Source organism: Panthera pardus, unplaced genomic scaffold, assembly GCF_024362965.1.
Source record: "Panthera pardus isolate Hobbes unplaced genomic scaffold, ASM2436296v1 HiC_scaffold_13, whole genome shotgun sequence".
Classification (NCBI taxonomy): Eukaryota; Metazoa; Chordata; class Mammalia; order Carnivora; family Felidae; genus Panthera; species Panthera pardus.
The window spans coordinates 43,809,356-43,834,670 of NW_026526688.1; the positions used below are offsets into that span (position 1 = coordinate 43,809,356).

The window sequence follows — 25,315 nt, forward strand, 5'->3', positions numbered from 1 at the left end:
AACTTTCTAGAGAAAGTAAGGTATAAACTGAAGTCTGAGTAGCAATTAGCCAAGTTTCTACAATGTGACTATAATACTGTATGAAGACCAGAGGTAAAAGAGTAGCCTGTTAAAGGAAACAAAAGAAGTTACAATGTCTTTTTTTTTTCCTTTTAGAGAGAGAGAGAACACATGCGAGACTGGGGGAGAGGGGCAAGGAAAGGAAAGAGAGAACTTTTTTTTAAATATTTACTTATTTTGAGAGGATCAGGAGGGCTGGAGAGAGAGAGAGAAAGAAAGAAAATCTCAAGCAGGCTCTGAGTTGTCAGCACGGAGCCCAATGCAGGGCTCAATCCTACAACCCTGGAATCATGACCTGAGCCAAAATTAAGAGTCAGACACTCAACCACTCAACCACTCAACCCTGGGTGGCTGAGCCACCCAGCCACCACAAGAAGTTTACCATGTCTTAAGCAGAGTGAAAGGAGGGAAGAAAGTTAAGCTAGAGGCAAATCATGCAAAGCATTTAAGCCAGGTTAAGGATTTCTGGACCTCATTCTAATAGCAATGTAGAAGCACTGAATTTATTTAAGTTTATTTATTTATTTTGAAAGAAAGAAAGACACAAGCAGGGGAGGGTCAGAGAGAGAGAGGGAGAGAGAATCCCAAGCAGGCCCTGCACTGTCAGCACAGAGCCCATGTGAGGCTCAAACTCAACCTGAGCCGAAACCAAGAGTCGGATGCATAACCGACTGAGCCGCTCAGGCACTCCAAGAAGCACTGAATTTAAAGCACGACACAGACATAATCAAAACTGAATTCTTGACGAAAAACACTAAAATTCTGTAATGTAATGGAATATTTCAGTTATCAAAAAGTATGACAGGGTGCCTGGGTGGCTCAGTAGGTTGAGCATCCAACTCTTGATTTTGGCTCAGGTCATGATCCCAGGGCGTGGGATCGAGCCCCACATGAGGCTCCACACTGAGCATGGAGCCTGCTTAGGATTTTCTCTCTCTCTCTCTCTTTCTCTATCTAGATCTCTCTCTCTCTCTCTCTCAAAAAAAAAAATAAATAAATTACATTACATTAAAAAAAGAATACAATCTTGCCATTTGCAATGACGTGGATGGAGCTAGAATGTATTATGCTAAGCGAAATGGAGAAAGACAAATACCATATGATTCCACTCATTTGTGGAGTTTAACCAACAAAACAGATGAACTCATGGGAAGGAAAAAAAAGAGACAGAGACAAACCATAAGAGACTTTTAAGGTGGGTGGGGAATGGGTTAAATGGGTGATGAGTATTAAGGAGGGCACTTGTTTTTGTTTTCTTTTGTGTTTAGAGAAAAAGAGAGGGCACAAGTGGGGGAGAGGGGCAGAGGGAGAGAGAGAAGAGAATCCCAAGTAGGTTCCACACTCAGCACAGAGCCCAACACAGGGCTTGATCCCACAACCCTGGGATCATGATTTGGGCCTAAATCAAGAGTCAGACAGTCAACTGACTAAGCCACCCAGGTCCCCAAAGGAGGGCACTTGTTATGATGAGCACTGGGTGTTATATGTACGTGATGAATCACTAAATTCTACTCCTAAAACCAATATTACACTCTATGCTAACTACCTAGAATTTAAATAAAAATTGGAAGGGAAAAAAAGAGTACACTTACCTTAATAGACACTGAGTGATGGACAGAATTGTTAAATCATTATATTGTACAGCTGACACTAATATAACATTGTATGTTAATTATACTTGAATTTTAAAAAATAAATATAAATTATAAAATAAACAGCTGAAAAATAAAATAAAATAAAATTCTGTAAAGTAGTATGAAACATGGATTACAGGAAGCAAGATGGGGAAGAGGGAGCCTTGTTAAGAGGCTATCCTGTAAGTCCAGACAAGAAATTGAAGGTAATGAATAGGGATTTAAAAAAAAACGGAAACATTCATGAGAAATTTAGGAGGCAGAATCAACATATTTAATGTATAACCAATGTGGGAAATAAGGGAAAGGTACAAGGATGCCCACTTTCTGACATGGGCTACTGGACAATCACACTAATTTTCTTCTATATACTTGCCATTGTATGTAGGTCCACTGTCCACACTTCCTCCATATCCTTTAGTCTCACAATTTGGGGGAGCCCAGCCATTATCACAGTGACAATTCTTATTGCTATTACATACCTTCAAAACAATTAAAAAAAAAACAAAACCACTTTGGTTAATTGTGAATATTGTGAATTGGTTAATTGTGAATATCTACATCATAAACTCAAGAATGGAAACCAAGAAAAAGGATGAAATTCATGCAAATCCACAGGCACTCACTCTTTTTAAGAATGAAAAATTTTTCAGGTATCTAAATTCCCCAATATCTAAAAACCTAAAAATCTTGGGAAGTCTCACCTAACCCTCACTGAGAAGTCTCATGATTCAGCACTAGTTTCATGAACAAACCAGAAGAGAGTGTTACCTACCCCATGTCCATGACACTTTTTCTGAATATCACAGTCATAATTCAAAACAGAAGCATTTACACACTGGAAGTTTCTACAGATCTGGACAAAAAAAAAAAAAGAAGAAGAAGAAGTAATGAATAAGGAAAAAAAGAACACATTAATCAAGTGCCCAGAAAAGAAGAGCTAGGCACACACTATTTCACGGTGACTTTTTTTAAACTTTCAAGGAATAGCTAACTTTCATATTATATATTTGAAAATGTAAAAAAGTAAGTGAAATTAACATAGAATTAACAATCAGAAAAGAGAAGGATGACACAAAGGCCAAAAACAACAATAAAATTATAATCCATCCTTCCATACAAATATAAATGCAAAAAGCCCAAGTAAAATATTCACAAATGGACTTTTCCAAATCAAAAGTAACCAGATAGAGTTGATACCACTCTTATAAAAAAGGCTCAATGATAGGAAATCTATTACCATAATACCTCAGATAAACTGTCATTAGTACAAGATATCAAAACAGTATTTCACAAAGTTTAAAACACAATTAAATTTTTAAAATTCTTCCAAAACAAGAATAAAAGTATACTTTGTTGATAAGACAAAACCTATCTACCTATTAAAATCACTATTGAAAATAAATCATTATTATCTTATATAGTTCTAGAAATTCTACTTCACGCAATGAGATATGAAACAGAAATGAGTCCTAAATGATGAAAGAGATATAAAAAGTATTATTATATACAAAAAACATTACAGACTCAAAGGAATCAGCTAAAAATTTACTAGAAATTTTCTCGGTTTCCAGAAAAAAATTTTAATTTATTTTAATTAATTAATTTTTTTTTTTTTTAAAGAGACATGTTTATTCAGCATCACGATCAGACTATTACATTTAGCAATCAACAGCATGGGTGCAAAAAAAAAAAAAAAAAGTCTACATTAAAACCCTTTGGTGGAATTCTTTACACTTTCCACAAAACAGAAACTAAAATAACCTGTTATGCAATTAGTCACAAATACAGTCGAGTTTTTTGCCCATACACTTGGGTATTGTCTAAAACATGTCTTCTCTGTAGCAGCTAGGCCCAGCAACCACTGTGCTTGGCTGAGTTCACAAATCTGTTGTAACCCGTAGCTTCCCTGTCACTTCTCTGGCTCTCCTCTCCTGCTAAGCTTTGTTTCCTGGCAGTAATTAAAATCTTCTGCCACTGCTATAGCTACTGCTGCTGCTGGAACTGCCATAGCCACCTTGGTTTCATGGTTTGGCAAAATATTGGCCTCCACCACCATAGGGACCAGAGCTTCTGCCTCCAAAATTTCCTCCTTTCATGGGTCCAAAATTTGAAGACTGATTGTTGTAGCTGCCAAAATCATCATAGCTTCCACCACCTCCAAAGTTGCTTCCATCATTACCAAATCCGTTATAGCCATCCCCACTGCCACCATGTCCACCACACCTCGAATGCCACCAAAGCCACCTCGCCCAAGTAAGTTTCCTCCATGGCCAAAGTTGTCATTCCCACCAAAACCACCGCCATGACCACCACCGAAGTTCCCAGGACCACTTCGACCTCTTTGGCTGGAGGAAGCACTAGCCATCTCTTGCTCAGATAAAGCTTTCCTTACTTCACAGTTGTGGCCATTCACAGTACAGCATTTTTGAATGACAATCTTGTCTACAGAGTCATGGTCATCAAATGTTACAAAACAAAGCCTTTCTTTTTGCCACTGCCTCCTCGGTCAGTCATGGCTTCGATCACTTCAATTTTCCCATACTGTTCAAAATAATCTCTTAGATGATGTTCTTCAGTGTCTTCTTTAATGCCACCGACAAAAATCTTTTTCACAGTTAAGTGGGCACCAGGTCTTTGAAAATCTTCTCTAGAGACAGTCCTCTTTGGTTCTACAACTCTTCCATCCACCTTGTGTGGCCTTGCATTCATGGCTGCATCCACCTCTTCCACAGTGGCATAGGTAACAAACCCAAAGCCTCTGGAACGCTTGGTATTTGGATCTCTCATTACCACACAGTCCGTAAGCGTTCCCCATTGCTCAAAATGGCTCCTCAGACTCTCATCGGTTGTTTCAAAGCTCAAACCTCCAATGAAAAGCTTCCGCAGCTGTTCAGGCTCTTTGGGAGACTCTGACTTAGACATGACGGCGGTGGGAGGGGAGACTTTGACAATGCTTACTTGGGGGCGTCCACGGGCAGAAAGGATTAATCTAACAAACATATCTCCAGAAAAAATTTTTTATTGAAAAGCTGTTCTTTTGGGGTAAGTTAGAAAAAAAGGTTAACTTTTCTTAAAGACTGTGGAGTGCTATTTTAAAATTTTTTTAGGCAACCAACTACACAAAATCAGAATGTTTAAATGCTCTAATGAAATAAAGGACAATCAGAGAACAATGCAATATCAATAGCTACCTTCATTATTCTAAAGTACATAGGTTTCAACATTATTGTAGAGTAAGAGGATCCCCAAATTGTCTAATAATTTTCAACTAATTTTTAAATAAGAAGTATATTTATATGGTTAGGCATTTTTAAAGTACAAAAGATTCCACAGTAATAAGTAACTCCTCACCTGTCCTCCACCCACCCATTTCTCCAAATAAAGATCTCAAAATACTTTTTTTATATATCTATAAGCTTTTGAGGAGATATTTACCAATAACTTTCCCATTCAGCTAAAAGGAGACTTTTCTTTCAATAAATAATTTATAGTGGATGCTTGAAGCATTAAATAAGGTCATAGAAATAAGATGGAATGTGTTGATATCTGGCAGACTTACTTTAGGGAACAGAAAACTTCCAAGTTCTTAGTGGAAAAGGGTGTTCTGATTGGCATTGTTTACTTTGTGGAATGGGTAGAACCAAACTGGAAGGAACACCCTGATAAATTGCTTGAAGGGGTGAAGTAAGCCCATCATCTCCAACACTACCGAGCCCACACCACCAACAACAACCACAAGTAAAGGAGGGCAGATGAAGTTAACTACAGGACTCACTTACTAATGTTAGGATATGAGTTTGGAGCCAAAGCTGAACTACCTGGGATAATAAAAAAGAAGCTAGAGTTCTCTTTTCCCACTTACTGTTTAGCTCCTCCCCTAAAAAAAAATGTTGAATAAATATATAAAGAATATAGACCTGAACTAGTACCAAATTATCAGCCTGCTCAAAGTCCCCAGAGTCCAGCCTTTGGTACAGACCAGAAGGACAGGACCCAACCTATCCTATTTTATGGCTACAGAAAATGTTTGGTGTTTTGTTCCATCAGTATGTTAGTGTAGGTACACATACCAAGCATTTGCTATCCTTGTACATAAACGTTGACATACTAATACAACACAAAAAGAAAATATTTTTGAATAAAACACAAAAAGATAAAAGCCCTTAAAATACAGTAATCATCGGAATTTAAAGCCAGTATTTTTTTCAACACCACCACCACCACCAACAAAATAGCGTGTGAGGGATTGGAAGTAATAGAGGTACAACAGGGAGAAATTAGCAGATATTATTTTGCTTCTTGACATCATTGGGGAAAATAAATTAATGTGTTTCTCTTGCTATTAAAAAAAAAAAAACTAGTATAACAGAAAGAAAAAGGTATATAACCTCCATATCAAACTCATACAAACACACAAACACTCAAACACAATTTGTGCAATATAGCAAAAGAGGAAGATAAAGCAGGAAATATTAAGAAAACATTTTAAAACATTAAGATTATAGAAATAGAATGAAATATTAACAAATTAAACTGTGCCAATAAAAGTCAAGCCCAACAACACTGTAAAAATATAAAAAGAAAACATCAGAGAATTTTTATATTTTACTGGAATACAAAAAACTTTTCTAAGCATAACATGAAACCAAGGCAAAACAAACAAAACTGAAATAACTTCATTATATTTTAAAATTTCTTTGTAGCAAAAACAAATAAATCATGAGATAACTGTTAATATCCTTTATATAGAAGAAGCCCTTAAAAACGATAATAAAATAATAATAAATAATAAAATAATAATTAAAAAATAATAAATAATAAAATAATCCAACAGAAAAACGGAAAGCTATAAATACTGGCTTAACAGAAAAGGATATACAGAGCTAATAAAGATATGAAAAGATGCTCAAGAAGGGAAATGCAACTAAAATAATAATGAGGCTTTTTGCCAATTAATCAAAATTAAAAAGACTGATAACATACAATATTATCAAAAATAAGACAATCTTATACATAATTAGTGGAATGTGAATTGTTACCACCTTGTTGAAAAGTAAATTGACAGTTTCTATCAAATTTTAAATGAATGTCTCCCTTAATTTAAAAATCTATTCCAGGAAATCTATCCTACAGAAGTACTCACAAAAGTAGATGAGATTAAATGTGGAAGAATGTTCAGTGCTGGTAAAGTCAACCAACTAACCAACCAACTATAGACAATACAAATTTCTGGAATGTGGTTAAGTCAATGGTATATCTATAATGGAATGAAGTAGATTTCCATATATTGACATGAAGCATTGTCACTCTCCATATAATGACACTCTGCATTGTGCTGTTGAGTAAAAAACATTTCAGAACATTATTTAAGGTCTAATCCTAAAGTCTAATGGGGGTAGTAGAGAGTATATCCACTTGCAAATGCCCAGAAAGAGAACTGAACAGAGAAAACATAGTGGTAACAGTAGTTACCCCTAGGAAATGAGTTTCAAAAGAGGGGAAATGAATAGGGTATCAGCAAAGGACCTTGATTTTTTGTTTTACACAATATTTTTGAATTTTTTAATAGCAAAAATATGACATTCCCATAATCTTTTTTAAAAACTTTTTTTCCATAAAAAAAGAAAAAAACTTAGATTGGGCCACAAAATAATATGTAAGGCTATTTATAAGGCACATGCTTCAAACAAAATGACTCTGAAAAGAGTTGGACAAAACTTCTATTTGGCAAACTTAAAGTGTGGTAACAATATCGACTGAGGTAAAATTGAAGATAAAAACATGAAGATAGAGCAAAGGGACATTTTGAACTACTCAAAGATATAACCCACAACTAAAATGTAATAGTCAAAAAACTCTGCCACATGGATTCAGCATTCTTAGTACCAAAAATGTTATAGCTACAAGGGGAAATGAAAACAGAAAACTAGGAGACTTTAACTTCCCTTTCTCTAAATCTCGAACACATTAAGGACAATAAGAACGTAAATGATCTGAACATATAATTATCAAACACTATACATTCTAAGCAAGAATACACTCTTCAAATGCAGTTGGAGCATTTGAACATTCATCCAAGAGTGAACATACAGAGTCAACTCATTCAAATAGATGCTTCATTCCTAGAAATAACCAAAGATATTAAACCAAGAGCCAAACCTGAAGTGAATACCTGATGGCTTTTACAGCCATCAGAGCATGACCAATTTCCAAAGCAAAGAGTTGTTTTCATTGTCAGTAAATCTTTTTGCCAGGCTACATTTAGGGAAAGGAAAAAGGCATGTTTTGTTGGTTAAATCAAACCAGGCAATCAAGCATTTTCTGATATAGCAGTAGGTTCAGAGAAAAATCTCAAAACTTTGGTAACTCATAAATTATTAAGTAATCAGGCATTCCAGTAAAACCATATCACCACTGTCATAAATTCTTCCCACTGCAGAATCACTCAGCCTACGAATGTCAACAAAAGTCTCTGAATGTCAATGTTGTACTATTCTCAGTCAAGCTGACAGAACACGTCTAAACTGACTTCCAAAGAACAGGGTACCAGTTTACCTTTGTTTTTTCATTTAATTTTTTTTTTTTTAACAAAACACATGCACATGGCTAAAAATCAAACAGTGCTAAAAATGTTTAATGAAACAACTACATGACCCATTTCTAGCCTCTGGCAGTCTAGCAGTCCAGAAGCAACTACTGTATTTTTCTGGTAATTCCCTACCATTTTTAATTAGTATACTATTTCTTTTTCTTTTCTTCCTTCCTTCCTCTCTCTTTTTCTTTCTTTTCTTTCTCTCTCCCACTCTCTCTCTCTCCCACTCTCTCTCTCTCTCTTTCTTTTTTTCAGCCAGGTAGTTTTGAGTCTTTTTTTTTTTTTTACTTGAAGTATAGTTGCCATAAAATATTAGTTTCAGGTTTCAAGATAGTGATTCGACAATTATACACATTACAATTCATCATGTAGTTACCATCTGTCAACATGCAGTTATTACAATATTACTGATTATATTCCCTATGCTGTGCTTTTCATCTCCATGGCTTACTTTATGCTATTTCTTGACTTATCTATTCTATACATTATCAATAACGCCCTTTATGATAAATAAGGATTCAGCTTTATAACACGAACCCAAATGCCCCTTGTTCATCTTCTCAAAGTAAATATTGGTTCATATTTATACCACTAACACTCAGTTATTATCCCATCAGTACACTGCATACCACTATTCCCTGAGCAAGTTCAGAACTAGGTGAAGAAAAAAAAAAAAAAAAACAAAAAACAGGGGAAGCTGACAACTGAAAATTGAAGTATCATCTTTATTATCAATAAGGCATTTAACATGACTAAAGTAAACAGCAAAATGGGCTTCCTAATACTGCACCCCAAAATCAAACTTACCTGCCTAATCACAGGCTGCTCTGGACAACCACAGGCCTCCCCCCACAGAAGCAGAGCCTGCCCTGCTAATCTTACTGCATGGTTGAGAGAGCAGACCAGAATGTACCCTCTCTGCAGGCAGGGAGATCTGAAAAGAGAAGACAGAAGGGACTGAGGCACCCATGCCCGGTGTCTTCTCCCAAACTCATTAACTACATCAGTTACTTTGCTTTCCTTGGGTGTGAAAGAGGAACACACTGAGGCTGAGAGTGTTATTTTTTTCCAGCTTTACTGAGGATATAATTGATGTATAATATTGTGCAACTTTAAGGTGTACAACATATTGATTTGATAAACCTGTATTCTGAGAACTGATCACAGTAAGGTTAGTTCACACCTCCATCACACCACATAATTACCATTTCTTTTTTGTAGGGAGAACATTTAAGATACACTCTTAGTACTTTCAAGTATAAAATACAGTGTTGTTAACTATAATCACAATGCTGAATATTAGATTCCCAGAATTTATTCATCTTTTAACTGAAAGTTTATACCCTTTGACTAACATCTTCCCATTCCTACCACCTCCCCACCCCAGCCCCTGGCAACCAACATTCTGCTTTATTTTTTTAGTTTGGCTTTTTAGATTCCACATATAAGTAAGTTCATAGAGTATTTGTCCTTCTCCATCTGACTTTTTTCACTTAGCATAACACCTTCAAGATACCTCCACATTGTCACAAATGGCAGGATTTCCTTCTTTTTCATGGCTGAATAATATTCCATCGTGTATATATATCACATCTTCTTTATTCATTCATCAGCTGATGGACCTTAGGTTGTTTCCATATCCTGGCTATTATAAATAATGCTACAATACATATACGAGTACAGAGATCTCCTCAAGATCCTATTTTCATTTCCCTTGGATATACACCTAGAAGAGGGATTGCTGGATCACATAGTAGGTCTATTTTTAATTTTTTGAGGAAATTCCATACTATTTTCCACAGTGGCTGTACCAATTTACATTCTCACCAATGGTGCATAAGAGTTCCGTATTTTCCATATCCTCATGAACACTTACCTCTTGACATTTGATGAGAACTATGTAACAAGGATGAGGTTTTGACTTGTATCTTCCTGATGATTAGTGACGCTGAACTTTTCTTCATGTACCCGTGGGTCATTGGTTGTCTTCTTTATAAAAATGTCTACTCAGGTCCGTTGCACATTTTTTTAAATTAGATTGAGCTGTATGAATTCCTTACATGTTTTGGATATTAATTCCTTATGAGATATATGATTTGCAAATATCTTCTCCCATTCCAAAGGTTGCTTTTTCACTTTTTGACTATTTATTTCACTGTGCAGAGGTTTTTTAATTTGATATAGTCCCACTTAATTATTTTTGCTTTTGTTGCTTATGCTTTTGATGTCATATTAAAAAAAAAATCATTTGCAAAACCAATGTCAAGAAGCCTTCTCCCTGTGTGTTCTTCTAGGAGTTTTACAGTTTCAGGTCTATTAAGTCTTTAATCCATCTTGAGTTATTTCTGTAAGTGTTGTAAGATAGGGGTCCAATATCAATGAATATTCAATAGCATGTGAATATCCAGTTTTCCCATTACCACTTACTGAAAAGAGTATCCTCAATGGGAAATTGAGTAGTCTTGGCTCCCTTGTCAAATAGTAGTCGATCATATATGAAGGGGGATCTTTCTGGGCTTGATTCAGTTCCACTGATCTGTGTGTCTATTTTTATGCCAGTGTAATACTGCTTTGAGTACTACAGCTTTATAATATAGTTTAAAATCAGCACTTGTATGCTTCTAGCTTTGGTCCTCTTTCTCATGATTGCTTTGGCTATTTGGAGTCCTTGTGGTTCCATTCAACTTTTAGGACTGTTTGTTCTATTTCTGTGAAAAATACCTTTGGATTGCATAGAATCTACAGATGACTTTGGATAGTGTGGGCATTTTAACAATACTAATTCTTCCCAGCCAACACAGGATATCTTCCATTTATTTGTGTCTTCTTCAATTTGTTTCATCATAGTCTTATAGTTCTCAGTGGATAGGTCTTTCACCTCCTTGCTTCAATTTATTCATAAGCACCTTATTTTTTTTGACACAATGGTGAATGGGATGGTTTCATTTCTCTTTAACTTAGTTCACTGTTAGGATATACATACACAAGTAATTCCTGTATGTTGACCTTGTATCCTGCAACTTTACCAAATTCAATGATTAGTTCTAACAGTTTTTTTGGAAGTCTGTAGGACTTTCTACTTAAAAGATGATATCAAAAAATAAATAAAAGATCATATCATATCAAACAAAGACAATGTCACTTTTTCTATTGTGATTTGGATGCCTTTTATTTCTTTGTCTTGCCCAGATGATCTGGCTAAGACTTCCAGTACTTGTTAAATAAGAGTGGTAAGACTAGACATCCTTATTTCTTATCCCAAGTGAAAAGCTGTCAACATTTTACCAATGAGTATGATGTAACCTATGGGTTTACCATATATGGCCTTTATTATGTAGAGGTACATTCCTCCTATACTCAATTTGTTGAAAGGTTTTTAGCAAGAAAGTATGTCGTATTTTGTCAATGCCTTTTCTACATATATTGAGAGGATCACGATTTTATCTTTCATTTCATTAATACGGTGTATCACATTTATATACTTGCTTATATTGAACCATCCTTGCATTCTAGGGATAAAACCACTTGATTATGGTCTATGATCTTTTTAATGTGCTGCTGAATTCAGTTTGCTAGTATTTTTGTTGAAAATTTGTGCATCTATATTGATCCAAGGATTTGGACTGTAATTTTCCTTTTTTCCTGTATCTTCATCTGGCTTTAACATCAGAGGAATGCTAACCTTGTAAAAGGAGTTTCCGAGTGTTCTCTTCAATTTTTTGAAGAATTTAAGGACTGGCATTAGTTCTTTAAATGTTTGGTGGAACTCACTAGTTAAACCATCTGGTTGTGAACTTTTCTAAGTTGGGAGATTGTTGATTGCTGATTCAATCTCCTTCCTTGTTATTGGCCTATTCAGATTTTCTATTTTATCGTGACTTAGTCCTAATAGATTGTAGGTTTCTAGAAATTTATCTGTTTACTCTAGGTTATCCAATTTTTTAGCATAAAATTGTCCACAGTAGTCTCTTATAAACCTTTGTACTACTGTGGTAACAGTTGTAATGTCTCCTCTCTCGCTTCTGATTTTATTTATGTGAATATTCTTTTTCCATAGCCTAACTAAAGGTTTGTCAGTTTTGCTTATATTTTCAAGAAACCAATTCTTATTTCTTCGAACTTTTCTATTGTGTTGCTGGTGTCTATTTTATTTATCTGCCCTGATCTTTGTTATTTCCTTCCCTTATTAACTTTGGGCTTGGTTTACTCTTCATTTTCTACTTCCTTGAGGTGTAAAGTTATGTTGTTTAAGATCTTTAATTTTCTTCATGTAGATGTTTATTGCTTTATACTTCCTTCTTAGGACTGCTTTTGCTGCATTACGTAAGTTTTAGTTTGTTGTCTTTCCATTTTGTTTGTTTCAAGATATTTTTGATAGCCCAATGGTTGCTTTCAGGAATGTGTTGCTTACTAATTTTGACATATTTATGAATTTTTTAGCTTTCCTCTTGTTGATGATTCCTAGTTTCACACCATCGTGGTCATAAAAGATACCTGGTATTATTTCAATCTTCCTATATAGTATATAGTACAAGTAATCACATCCCTTTAATGTCCTCCAAGAGTAATGTGCCACTCTCCCAGTCTCTTATGCCCACTCTCACAAGTTAATACTATGGATGAGGTAAGAGAGAATGGGTCCTCCACAACTGGGAAAGCCAGGGGCCCACTCACCACTCTCAATTCCCCTCATGGGATAAACCACGGGCTGAAAACATTTATCTGGCCCTAAGCTGTGCCACTGTGGGTGAGGAGTGATGTGGGCAAAGTCAAATCGTTCCTCTTACCCTCTCCAATGTGTCCAAACTCATATACTTTTGCTCCAACACTGTGCTGGAAATTCTCTACTGGAAACCTGGACTTCCACAAAGGTTCTTTCATCTTGTGGGTGACTGTCTAAGACAGTATTTTCCAGGGACTTACAGACTGCAGCCCAGAAGGGCTAGAGACAGAAACAGGCCACTGCAGAGTCCACAGCCAGCACCGAAGTCTTTGTGCCTATTACCTAACATACAGTGTGCAAAGCTCCTTCCTGGTCCCTTGACATATGGTGCCGTATCACTCAGCTCCCACAAAGGCACTTCTGTCCATAAATGGATACCAAATTGTTATTGTTGGGGGGGGGGGGGGTTGGGGCGCAAATGAGGAACATCTTATTCAGCCATGTTGCTGAAGTCACTCAAAACCCAGGAGTGCTGAAATTCCTCTACAAGGAAACAATGACGTGGGGAATAAGTATTCCTTGCCAACAATTAACACAAAACACTGTTGATTTCAAAGCTAAGTACTAAGAGTATATTTTCATTCTTATATAGCCTTTGTTTTCACTACAGCAAACACTTGCCTTTCTTCTTACACAATTGGCCTCTGTCATATCAACATTCAACCCCTGACTGAAAAAAAAAAAAAAAAAAAAGCTATTATGCCATTTCAAGTTCCTGCTTTCTCTAGAAAACTTCCTTCAGGGTTCCCTTACTCCAAATAAACTGATTATTTGCCTGGCTGGTACACAGCTGTTTATCTTGGAATTTCTCTTTGACATTCTTCTGTGCCCTAGATTACGATTCTTTCTCTTTTTTTGGTTTCCTTCCTCATTTGCTAGAACATTACATTAGATTACTTCCTAAGAAAATATAAATAAAAGATAATTTTGCTGAGCCTCTGAATGTCTGAATTGTTTTTACTGTGCCCTCCCACTTGGCTGATACTTCAGCAGAATTCTAGTTTGAGAATCTTTTAGAACATGAAACTATTACTCCCCTGTCTTCCAGAATTCAGTTTTCAATCTCATTGTTTTACAGGTGATCTATTTTTGGTTTTGTTTGCTTTGGGTTTGTTTTTCTTTTGTTTTGTTTTTGTCTCTGGAAGCTATTAAGGTTTTTCTTCACCAAGTACTCTGTAATTTCACAATTGTCCACTTTCTCTACTTTCTTTCTCTAAAGATTTAAATTAGCTGGATTTAAAAATCTTTAATTGATTCTCTCAGGCTTTTATCTTTCTCTCATTTTTCTGTCTCAGTCTTTTTGCTCCGCTTCCTCTGAAAACTGTCCAACTTTATGTAAGAATTCCTCTATAGTTCAGTTACATGTGCAACAAGGGAAACAGCATACTATGGTTAGGATAGGGAGACAGGCATCTCACAGGATGAGCAAATACATATATCAAAAGTCCTATCTTCTCACCTTCGACCTGGAGAAATAGGCAACCGCTTGCTGAAGCTTTGCTGGCCAGATGAGAGAACCAGACAGATAGGACAACAAGCTAGCCTCTCCATGACTACAGTAAACATAATTCCATATTCTGTCTCATGCTTCAGCCCACTCTCAGCTATAACCAGTGTTTCCAAATCTGAGCTGCAAACTGATGTGTTTCAGGTTCTGCCCACCTAAGAAACAGTCTTGTTCACATCCCATCAGTTTGCTCTGTAAGTTGTAGATCCCACCACTGTCTACTATTTTCTGTCCTCTTTCAGTTTTTCATAACTGGCTAAAATCTTTAGCTACTGTTGAAATCTCCTGTATTTCTCACTTCAAGATTTATTCCTTGGGAATGCAAACTGGTGCAGCCACTCTGGAAAACAGTATGGAGGTTCCTCAAAAAACTGAAAATAGAACTACCCTACAACCCAAAAATTGCATTACTAGTATTATCCAAGGGATACAGGTACACCGTTTCGAAGGGGCACATGCACCCCAATGTTTACAGCAGCACTATCAACAATAGCCCAAGTATGGGAAGCGCCCAAATGTCCATCGATGGATGAATGGATAAAGAAGTGGTATATATATACAATGGAGTATAACTCAGCAGTCGAAAAGAAGGGAATCTTGCCATTTCCACGTGGATGGAACTAGAGGGTAGTTATGCTAAGCAAAATTAGTCAGAGAAAGACAAATATCATATGACTTCACTCATATGAGGACTTTAAGACACAGAACAGATGAACACAAGGGAAGGGAAGCAAAAATAATATAAAACAGGGAGGGGGACGAAACATAAGAGACTCTTAAATATGGGGAACAAAGAGATGGTTACTGGAGGGGTTGTGGGAGGGGGGATGGGCTAAATGGGTCAGGGGCATTAAGGAATCTACCCCTGAAATCATTGTTGTGCCATATGCTAACTAACATGGATGTAAGTTAAAAAAAAAAAAATTATTCCCTATTTATTCCTTTCTATTTTGAGAGGTTTTGGCAGACAAAGAAAATAAATTAATACTATAATCCACCATTTTTTATAGATTTTTTTTCCCAATACATATTTTTACTCTGAACTTCATTAACTTGTAATAACTGTGATGGTTACCTTTATGTGTCCACTTGTATGGGACACTGAGTGCCCATGATCTGTAGTGAAACATCATTCTGAGCGTTTCTGTGAGGGTGCTTTTTTTTGGTCATTTAAATTAATTAGACTGGTCATTAATTAATAGACTGATTTAGGTCATTAAATTAATAGACTGAGTAAAGGAGATTGCTTTCCTAATGTAGATGGACCTTGTCCTATCAGTTGATGGCCAGAAAAGAACAAAAAGCCTTATCCTCCCCTGAGTAAGAAAGAATTACTCCTGCCTGCCTGTCTTCAATCTAAGGCTGGTTTTTCCTTCCTCCTGACTTGAACTAAAGCACTGACTCTTCATGGGTATTGAGCCTGCTGGCTTCCAGACTAGAACTATCATCAGCTCTCCTGGTTCTCAGGCCTTTGGACTCTGGCTAGAACTGCACCATCATCTCTCCTGGATCTGCAGCTTGCAAACTGCAAATCTTGGGCCTCTCAGCCCCTGTAACTGTGTGAGTCAATTTCTTATAATTAATAAATGAATGAATACGCACACACACACACACACACACACACACACATACACACACACACACACTTCCTATTGGTTCTGTTTCCCCAGAAAACCCTGACTAATGCAGATAATGATACCAAGAGTGGTTTTAGAGGAACAGGTTTTAAGGATGAGTTTTCTGAATTCGTTCCTGGGCCTCTGGAATTGGATCTCTTACCTGACTACATTTGAAGATGTTAGTGCTCTATTTGCAATAACAGAGTACTGAGAGCCCATAGCATGATCTGACAGGAAGATATGCAAAATATCACCACTGTTTATTCCTAATCAACCATTTATAAGAATCAAGAATCTGCATAATTGTGCATATGATACCTTCAAACATTTCTTATTAAATTAATAAGTATGACATCAGGTAGTTACTCCTAATATCACCGGACAAAGTAGGGAATGAAAAGAGCTTATTGCTCAGAAATTTGAACTCTCAGCTCAAATACAGCAAAAATAACCTGAGAGCTTCTAAGTGTCCCCAGAAGGGGACCCTAATCTTTTGTAGCCACAGGGCTGAGACCTCTGAAAATCAAACCCAGAATTTCATCCTTCAACTGGTGAGATTACAACACAAGTTGGACCTCCCAGACTTGCAGGGTACCTACCATTAAAATGAGGGCATTAGGGAGAAAGAATGTGATCCTAAAACTTGTCTTGGGGATGTGTGGGAAGACCCTGATATCTGTATAAGCAGAAAAGTTCTAGGTCAAATGAACAAGAGTCTAACCTGAATTGTTGAGCCCCTAAAGACCGATGAGTCTTCCTTGCCAGTGGAAGCAGTTTCCTTACCCTTAAAAGAAAAGGCCTTTCCACTCCCAAGTAAAGAGATTAGCATTACATTGCCAGAGGAAATTGTAATGGCCTCCAAGGAGGAAGTTGCCTTCCAAGACAATGCTGATTCACCTCAGGACTCACCCCCACCTGGCGCCCATCTTTGCTTTTAGACCTATCACTAGACTCAAGTCTCAGCAGGCCCCTAAAAGTATGACCTGTGAGGAGGTGTACCAAAAGAGCTACTTAAAGGGTGCATGGATGGTTCAGTTGGTTAAGCATCCGACTTCGGCTCAGGTCATGATCTCACAGTTCGTGGGTTCAAGCCACGTGTTGGGCTCTGTCCTGACAGCTCAGAGCCTGGTGCCTGCTTTGGATCCTGTTTCCCTCTCTCTCTGCCCCTCCCCCACTCACACTCTGTCTCCATCTCTCAAAAAATGAATAAATATTTTTTAAAAAAAAGGAGCTACTTCAGTTTTCTAATTTATCCAGACAGAAGTGCAGGGAACATGTGTAAGAATGGATATAAAGGGTGTGGGATAATGGTAGAAGGAACATAAAGTTGGATCAGGCCAAATTTACTGTTATGTATGGGCTTACTAAGTAGAGATTCTACATGTGATGCTGCAGGTCAGGGATTTATTAAGAGCTTTAACAGTTTGTTGGTTAATTAGCTAAAACATGGACCAAAAGTTAACTCATCCTGAGCAAGTTGGAAATGCTGGACCTGTCTTGGTTTAAGGCAAAAGAAATGATTCAAAGGCTTAGTTAAGATTGGAGTGTTAAGAATGGGTTATTTCAGACCCACTCACTCACTCTGGGAAGGTCCAGCAGACACACCTTCCACAATAACTGTGAGAAATAAATTTGTGAGGGGAACCCCAGCAGGCCTAAATGGCTCTGTCATCACTCTTCTCTGTAGGCCACTTGATATTAGGAACTACAGTCACTGAATTGTAAAACCTAAATGCCACAGAAGTAACTGAATGCCAAATGGCCAGGGCCAAGTGCAGTGGCACTCAATGACAAAGGCAGGGTGGATATGGCTACCATAATAAACAGCAAAGTCAAAGGAGCAATCATAAAAGTCCGACTTGCACAGACCTATGGCATTAGTTAGTTGATCATGGTATTCCTAGAAATAAAAACGGAGGAAGCCTACCAGTAAATTCTTACTACATCTGTAGAAGCAGAAAAGTTCTAGGTCAAGTGAACAAAACAGTGTCATGGGCCCTCAATCAATTACCAGACTTGAGCCATATTACAGACCCAGAAGCCTTTAACTGAAGGAAAGGATGAGTCCCGTTCAGGCAGTACCCTGATACACTGCCAAAAATTTATATTGGTAATCTTTCTCCCATCCATCCCCAATAGGACCTATGGCCTTTTACCAGGGTAACTGAGCACTGTGGAAAAGGAAAATAATCAGATCTTTCAGGGACTACTGGATGCTGTCTCTGAATTGACACTGCTTCCAAGAGACCCAAAACATCATGGTGGCCTACCAGTCAGAGTAGGGAGCTATGGAGGTCAGGTGATCAATGGAGTTTCAGCTCAGGTCGTCCTCATAGTGGGCCCAGTAGGTCCCTGAACCCCATCCCAGTTCTAGAATGCATGACTGGAACAGACATAATCAACAGCTAGCAGAATCCCCACATTGGCTCCCTGACCTGTGGAGTCAGGGTTATTATGGCGGGAAAGGCCGAATGGAAGCCATTAGAACTGCCACTTCCTAGGAAAACAGTACACCAAAAGTAATACCACAATCCAGGAGTCACTGCAGAGATCAATACCACCACTAAGGACTGGAAAGATATTCCAATACAACTAAGCTATTTGGCCTGTGCAGAAGACAGACCTTGGAGAACAACAGCAGATTATAAGCTTAAGCAGCTGGTAGGTGTAATTGCTGCTGTAGCTACTGTGGTTTTACTGCTTGAGCAAATTCACATATCTCCCGGCACCTGGTATGCAGCTACTGAATAGGCAGATACTATTTTCTCCACACTGGTCAATAAGGATCACCAGAAGCAGTTTGCTGGCAAGGCCAGCAATACACCTTCACTGTCCTCTCTCAGGGGTATAGCAACTCTCCAGCCCTACATCATAATTTAGTTTGCAGGGATCTTAATCAACTTTTCCTTCCACAAGATATCACTCTGGCCCACTACATTGATGACATTATCTGATTGGATCTAGTGCGTAAGAAGTAGCAATACTGTAGACTAACTGGTAAGACATTTGCATGTCAGTGGAAAGTAAATCAGACAAAAATTCAGGAGTCTTCTACCTCAGCAAAATTTCTAGGGCATCAGTGGTGCAGGACATATCTAGATTTCCCTTCAAAAATGAAGGATAAGTTTTTACATCAGGCAACCAAAAGAGAAGTAAGACAATTAGTGGGCCTCTGAATTTGGGGGGCAACACATTCCTCACGTGGGCATGTTACTCAAGCCCATTTACCACATAACTTGAAAAACTGCTCATAGAGCATGGACCAGAGCAAGAGAAGGCTGAAACAGGTCCAGAACGCCACAGAAACTGCTCTGCCAACTGGCCCCTTGCTCCACTAGATCCAATGGTGCTTGAAATGTCAGTGGCAGATAGGGATGATGTCTGGAGCCTCTGGCAGTTCCTTAGAGGTAAACAGCACTACAGACCCTTAGGATTTTGGAACAAAACCCTGCCATCCTCTGCAGATAACTACTCTCCTTTTCAGATACAGCTTAGGCCTTACTAGACTGAACACTTAACCATAAGCCACCAGGTTACCACGGGACCTGAATTACCCATCATGAACTGGGTGTTATCTGACCCACCATACTTTAAAGTCTAGCATGCACAGCAACATTCCACCATCAAATGAAAGTGGCAGATACATAGTACAGCCTGAGCAGGTCCTGAAGATAACAGTAAGTTGCATAAAGAAATGGTCTAAATACCCTGGTCTCCATTCTTGCTTAACCGCTTTCTCTCTCTCAGCCTCTGGACTGGAACTATACCATCAGCTCTTCTGAGTGTCCAGCTTGCCTACTGAAGATATTGGCTCTTAAGACTTGTTAACCAACATAAACATGTAAGCTAATTCCATACAAGAAATCTTACATACACACATATACAGACATCCTATTAGTTCTGTTTCTCTAGAGAAACCTGACTAATACACTGACCAATATCTCTCACTTATATGTCCAGACCAAAAACAAATACCAAAAATAACTGAAATGTGAAAATGTTTAGGAAAAGGCTTAAAGCCTTTACCACACTGAGCAGAACATACAACCCCACAGCAAAAAGCTACATGGGCATAAGGAAGGAATAAATATTATTCTACTTTTACTAATTTAAATCTACCCTAGTGGCTCTCTTTATAAACTCATTGCTTGTATCCTCTCAAGATTCATATGCTGAAGCCCTAACCCTGATATAGTAGTATTTGGAGATAAAGATTTTGGGAGGTAATTAGATGAGGTCATGAGGGTGGAACCCTGATCTGATGGAATTAGTGCCTTTACAAGAAAAGACACCAGAGAGTTTGTGCTCACTTTCTCTCTCTCCCTCTCTTTCTCTCTCTCTCTCTCCATGTGCACACAGAAAAAGGGTCATGTGAGCACACAGCAAGACGACAGCCACCTATGAGCCCAGAGAAGACTGCAGGCATAGGGACCAGGCAGGAGAAACTCCCATCTATGCCCCCTGAGATGCTGAAAGGGCCCAAAAGCAGTTCTAGCTTCTTCACAGTCACAGTCTGCCAGCAGTCCTAAGGGCCCAGGGCCCCAGTGGGGGACACTCTTGTCTACAACCCTAGTATTTCTAAAAGGACACTCTACTTGGCTCTATCCCTAACAACTGCACTCTGTGAATATACTTTCTGGCACAGGGACCCAAAATGAAACTCTCCCAGCTGTAACCCCAGAAATCCTGAAGGGCCTTACACTTGGCTCCAGTCATATCACAGCCACAGCCCACCACCAGATCCATCAACCAAGGAACCCATCTCCTGCATTCCCGAAAATTCTGAAAGGGATCTATACTCAGTTTCAGCAACTCCAAGCCTCAGTCCTCAAGCTGTCCTGCCAGCTTTTGGGGAACCAAGAGCAGATGCTCATGTCTACACATCAAGAGATCCTGAATTAGCCCTATATTCAGCTCCCAGCCCATCCAGCCAGTTAGGGACCCATCCTGGCCACCCAGGGATCCATCCAGTGAACAGACAGCAGTATTCTCAGGTATCTGATGGGAGCCACACCAGTCCATGCACCAAGTAATAGGCCTGGTGTCTGAAGACCCAACTGTGGACTCTGAAGCAGACCCTTGTCTCAAGGCCACCTTACCTCCTGAACAAGGTACTACTACAGGAAGTTCAATCCACTCAGAGACCAGTCACGATTTATGCCCACCCAAGCTCCTGATAACAGGCCCACCAATCACAGACCCCACTGTGGAGACAGACTTGTAACCAGCTCCAACCCAGCCTAAAATTCCAAGGTAATCCCATCAATACTGAAAACAGACAGGAGGTCTTTACCTGATGAAACCAGCGTGTAAAGACTAGAAGAGGTGTTTATTCCTTCAAATACATAGCCACCAATGCAATACTACATAAGCATCAGGCAAATATGACATCACCAAAGGAAACTAATAAAGTGCGAATAAATGACCCCAAAGAAATGAAGATCTATAGGTTACCTGACAAAGAATTCAAAATAATCATCATAAAGAACCTGAATGAAATGAAAGAAAACAGAGACTACTAAACAAAATCAGAAAAACAATCAATGAACAGAATGAGTTTAAGAAAGAAGTAGAAACCATTAAAAGGAACCAAACAGAAATCCTGGACCTAAAGAATACAATAACAGAAATTAAAACTTCAATACAGAGCTTCAAGAACAGATTTACTCATCCAGAAGAAAGAATCAGCAAACTCAAACACTGTTTGAAATTAGCCAGAGAGACAAAAAATAAAAAAGAATGAAAAAGAGTGAAGAAAGCCTATGTGAACCATTATGGGACACCATCAAGCAAACAAACATTCATATCATAGGAATCTCAGAAGAGGAAAATGGAAGAAAGTTTATTTAAAGAAATAACAATTAAGGGGTGCCTGGGTGGCTCAGCCGGTTGAGCGTCCAACTTTGGCTCAGGTCATGATCTCACAGTTAGCAAGTTCAAGCCCTACATCAGGCTCTGTGCTGACAGCTCAGAGCCTGGTGCTTGCTTTGGATTCTGTGTCTCCCTCTCTCTCTGCCCCCTTCCCCACTCATGCTCTGTATCTCTCTGTCTCTCAAAAATAAACAAACATTAAAAAAAAATTTAAAGAAGTAATAGTTGAAATCTCCCAAATCTTTGGAGAATATGGACATTCAAGTACAGGAAGCTCAAAGAACTCCATGTTAGAAAGCAGAAAGAGAAAGCAGCAAGATTCATCACATACAAAGGAACCCCCATATGGCTGTCTGTGGATGTATCTCTCTAAAGAAACTTTGAAAGCCAAAATAAATCATCGGGATTATATATCCAATGTGCTAAACAGCAACAATAAAAAATTGCCAACAAGGAATACTATACCTAGGAAAATTGTCCTTCAGATATGTAGGAGAGTTAAAGACATTCCCAGATAAAGAAAAACTAACAGTTCATCACCACTTGCCCTACCTTACAAGAAATTTTAAAGTGAATTCTTCAAGTTGAAATGAAAGGACACTAATAATATGAAAATATATAAAACCATAAAACTCATGGTGAAGGTAAATATATAGTTAAATTCAGAATACCTAACTATTGGGGCCAACATGGTAGAGAAGTAGGGGAGACTCCCCGTGTCTCTCAAACAAAGAAGTGCAGAAGCCAAAGGACTTTGAACACCAGAGCCTGGGAGGAAAAGAGACTGAATCTACCCGAAGAAAATGGGAGAGCTGGAGAAAAGATAAGTGGGTGACTGCGAACTGGGGGAGATAAAAAAAAAAAAAAAAAAAAAAAAAGCCACGTGGGCACAGAGGGGAGAGACAAAGGGAAGAGAAAGAGCGGCTAGGGAAGTGTATGACCATATCTGGACAGGAGAAAGACCTGGGACTGAGACTGAGAGAGATCCGATCTCTAACTGCTGGGCTTTCTTCGGACTGGGGCCAGCTCCCTGTTCGCACACCAGGGGCCTGGATGCAGTGGTATGTAAGGGGCTCGGTCAGCAGTTGGAGAAAGTGGTTCCCTCCCTGGAGGGTTGTGCAACAGTACAAAGCCTGTCCATGTCTGCCACCCACGGGATCAGTGGCTGGGCCGAGGGCACAGTCTGCAGGAGGAAAAGGCAGCCATCTCCCTGGAGTGCTGTGGGAAAAGACAAAGCCTGCCTGAGTCCACGACCGCGGGGACTAGCGGCGAGGGCGGCAGCTCAGTCCACAGAAGGCAGTCCTCCCTGAAGTGCTGTGGCACAAAGCCAGCTGGGGCCACATATTGCCACACTGAGAGGCGCTTCCCCACTGCCAGAACGCACGGAAAAGGACTTTGAATCCTAGCCAAGCGCAAGGTCAGGGGAGGTGGCAGAGCAGAAGGACCGCCCAGTCTGCGCCCATGGTTTGGCACAGTGAGGACGACTCAAACTGAGTCCACCGGGTCCAGGTCCATGAAGAAGAGACTGGGGGATCACCACTCCCCCCGTTGCCCCCACCACCACCAAGGCGGGGCCTCAGGGATCAGTTCAGGGGCCCATAGTAGAAGTGGGTCCAGACTACACCAAACCACGCCCCTTCGCACGGGGTAACCGTACATACACCAGAGCCTCACAGACCCTGCGGAAAGCTCCTCCGACAAGCGCTGCAGCATTGCCTGGATTAACTCTAGGTCAATTCTGGATGTATAGATATATTCTCCCCGCCCCCCACTTTCTCCTTCTCTCTTCCCTCTTCTAGGCTGGTAATTCTGGTTATTGGTCTGTCTAAACACACATATTTAATCCATTGTCTTGATACATGTTCTACACCTCCTTCTTTACACTCCTTTCTCTCTCTCTCTGGAATAATCAAGCCATATAGTTTCTCTGTCTGGGTAACTTTATCTTCGTTTCATTTTCCCCACTTCCTTCTTTATTTTCCTTTCTCTCTCTCTGGATTAACCCTTTTAGTCTCTCTGCCTAGTCAATGTTTATTTTTTCTCCCCCCTCCCCCATCATTTCTCTCTTTGTATGTGCTCTTCCAGCACTGCCTCCACCCTCTTCTTTACTTGTAGTCAGTGTTTTGGGGTTTTTTGTTTTAGACTTTAATTTTTTGTTTTTATTTGTTTGTTTGTGTTATTTGTTTGTGTGTTTTCGTCTCCTGTTTCTCTGTTTTCCTTTACAGGGCTACTCCAAGGAACAAATAAAAGCACACCTGGTGGAGGGTCCAAAATATCACTACAAGTAGGGTAAATAAATAACCAAAGTCACAATAACAGAGAGCAAGTAACACTCTCCAAAAAAACACCCCCTGAAGGGCCAGGCCCTGGACAGTGTATGACCCTCCTTTAATACAGCAGTGCTCGCAGGTCCAGAGCACACAACAAGCTATTAAAACACATGAGGGACAGAAAACTAGCCAAAATGACAAAACGGAAGAATTCTCCTCAAACGAAATTCCAGGAAGTAGAGACAGCTAACGAATTGATCAAAACCGATTTAAGCAATATGACTGAACAAGAATTTAGAATAATAGTCACAAAAGTAGTTGCTTGGCTTGAAAAGAGCATAGAGGACAGCAGAGAATCTTTTGCTAGAGATATCAAGGCAGTAAAAAATAGTCATGATGAATTAAAAAATGCTATAAATGAGGTGCAAAATAAAATGGAGGGGGCCATAGCACAGATTGAAGAGACAGAAGAGAGAATAGGTGAATTAGAAGATAAAATTATGGAAAAAGAGGAAACAGAAAAAGGCAGATAAAAAAAAAAAAAATCCAGGAGTACGAGGGGAGAATTAGAGAACTAAGTGATGCAATCAAACGGAAGAATATCTGTATCATAGGAATCCAGAAGAAGAGAGAGAGAAAGGGGCTGAAGGTATACTTGAACAATTCATACTTGAGAACTTCCCTGATCTGGGGAAGGAAACAGGCATTGAAATCCAAGAGGCACAGAGAACTCCCTTCAGGCGTAACTTGAATCAATCTTCTGCATGACATGTCATAGTGAAACAGGCAAAATACAAGGATAAAGAGAAAATTCTGAAAGCAGCTAGGAATAAATGGGCCTTAACATACAAAGGTAGACACATACAGGTAATAGCAGATCTATTTACTGAAACTTGGCAGGCCAGAAAGGAATGGCAGGACATCTTCAATGAGATGAACAAGAAAAATATGCAGCCAAGAATCCTTTACACAGCAAGTCTGTCATTCAGAATAGAAGGAAAGATAAAGGTTTTCCCAAACCAACAAAAACTGAAGG

The 25,315-nt window shown here is 38.9% G+C and overlaps 1 protein-coding gene and 1 pseudogene across 2 annotated transcripts in view; both read right to left on the reverse strand.

Annotated features, from left to right (window-relative positions):
* Positions 1–25,315, reverse strand: part of ADAM9 (ADAM metallopeptidase domain 9) — a 144,126-nt gene that overhangs the window by 15,673 nt on the left and 103,138 nt on the right. The window contains exons 17-19 of one of the 2 annotated variants that reach the window (XR_008421609.1): positions 9,097–9,223; positions 2,470–2,550; positions 2,071–2,176 (exon numbers count right to left, since the gene is read on the reverse strand). Coding sequence is in view for 1 of the 2 variants with exons in the window: in XM_019440731.2 (XP_019296276.1) it covers positions 2,071–2,176; positions 2,470–2,550 (187 nt within the window). In the remaining variant the exon portion in view is untranslated. Of the gene's footprint in view, positions 1–2,070; positions 2,177–2,469; positions 2,551–9,096; positions 9,224–25,315 lie in introns of those variants that run through there. The other variant, XM_019440731.2, reaches the window with a different exon arrangement.
* Positions 3,262–4,962, reverse strand: LOC109262298 (heterogeneous nuclear ribonucleoprotein A1-like; annotated as a pseudogene).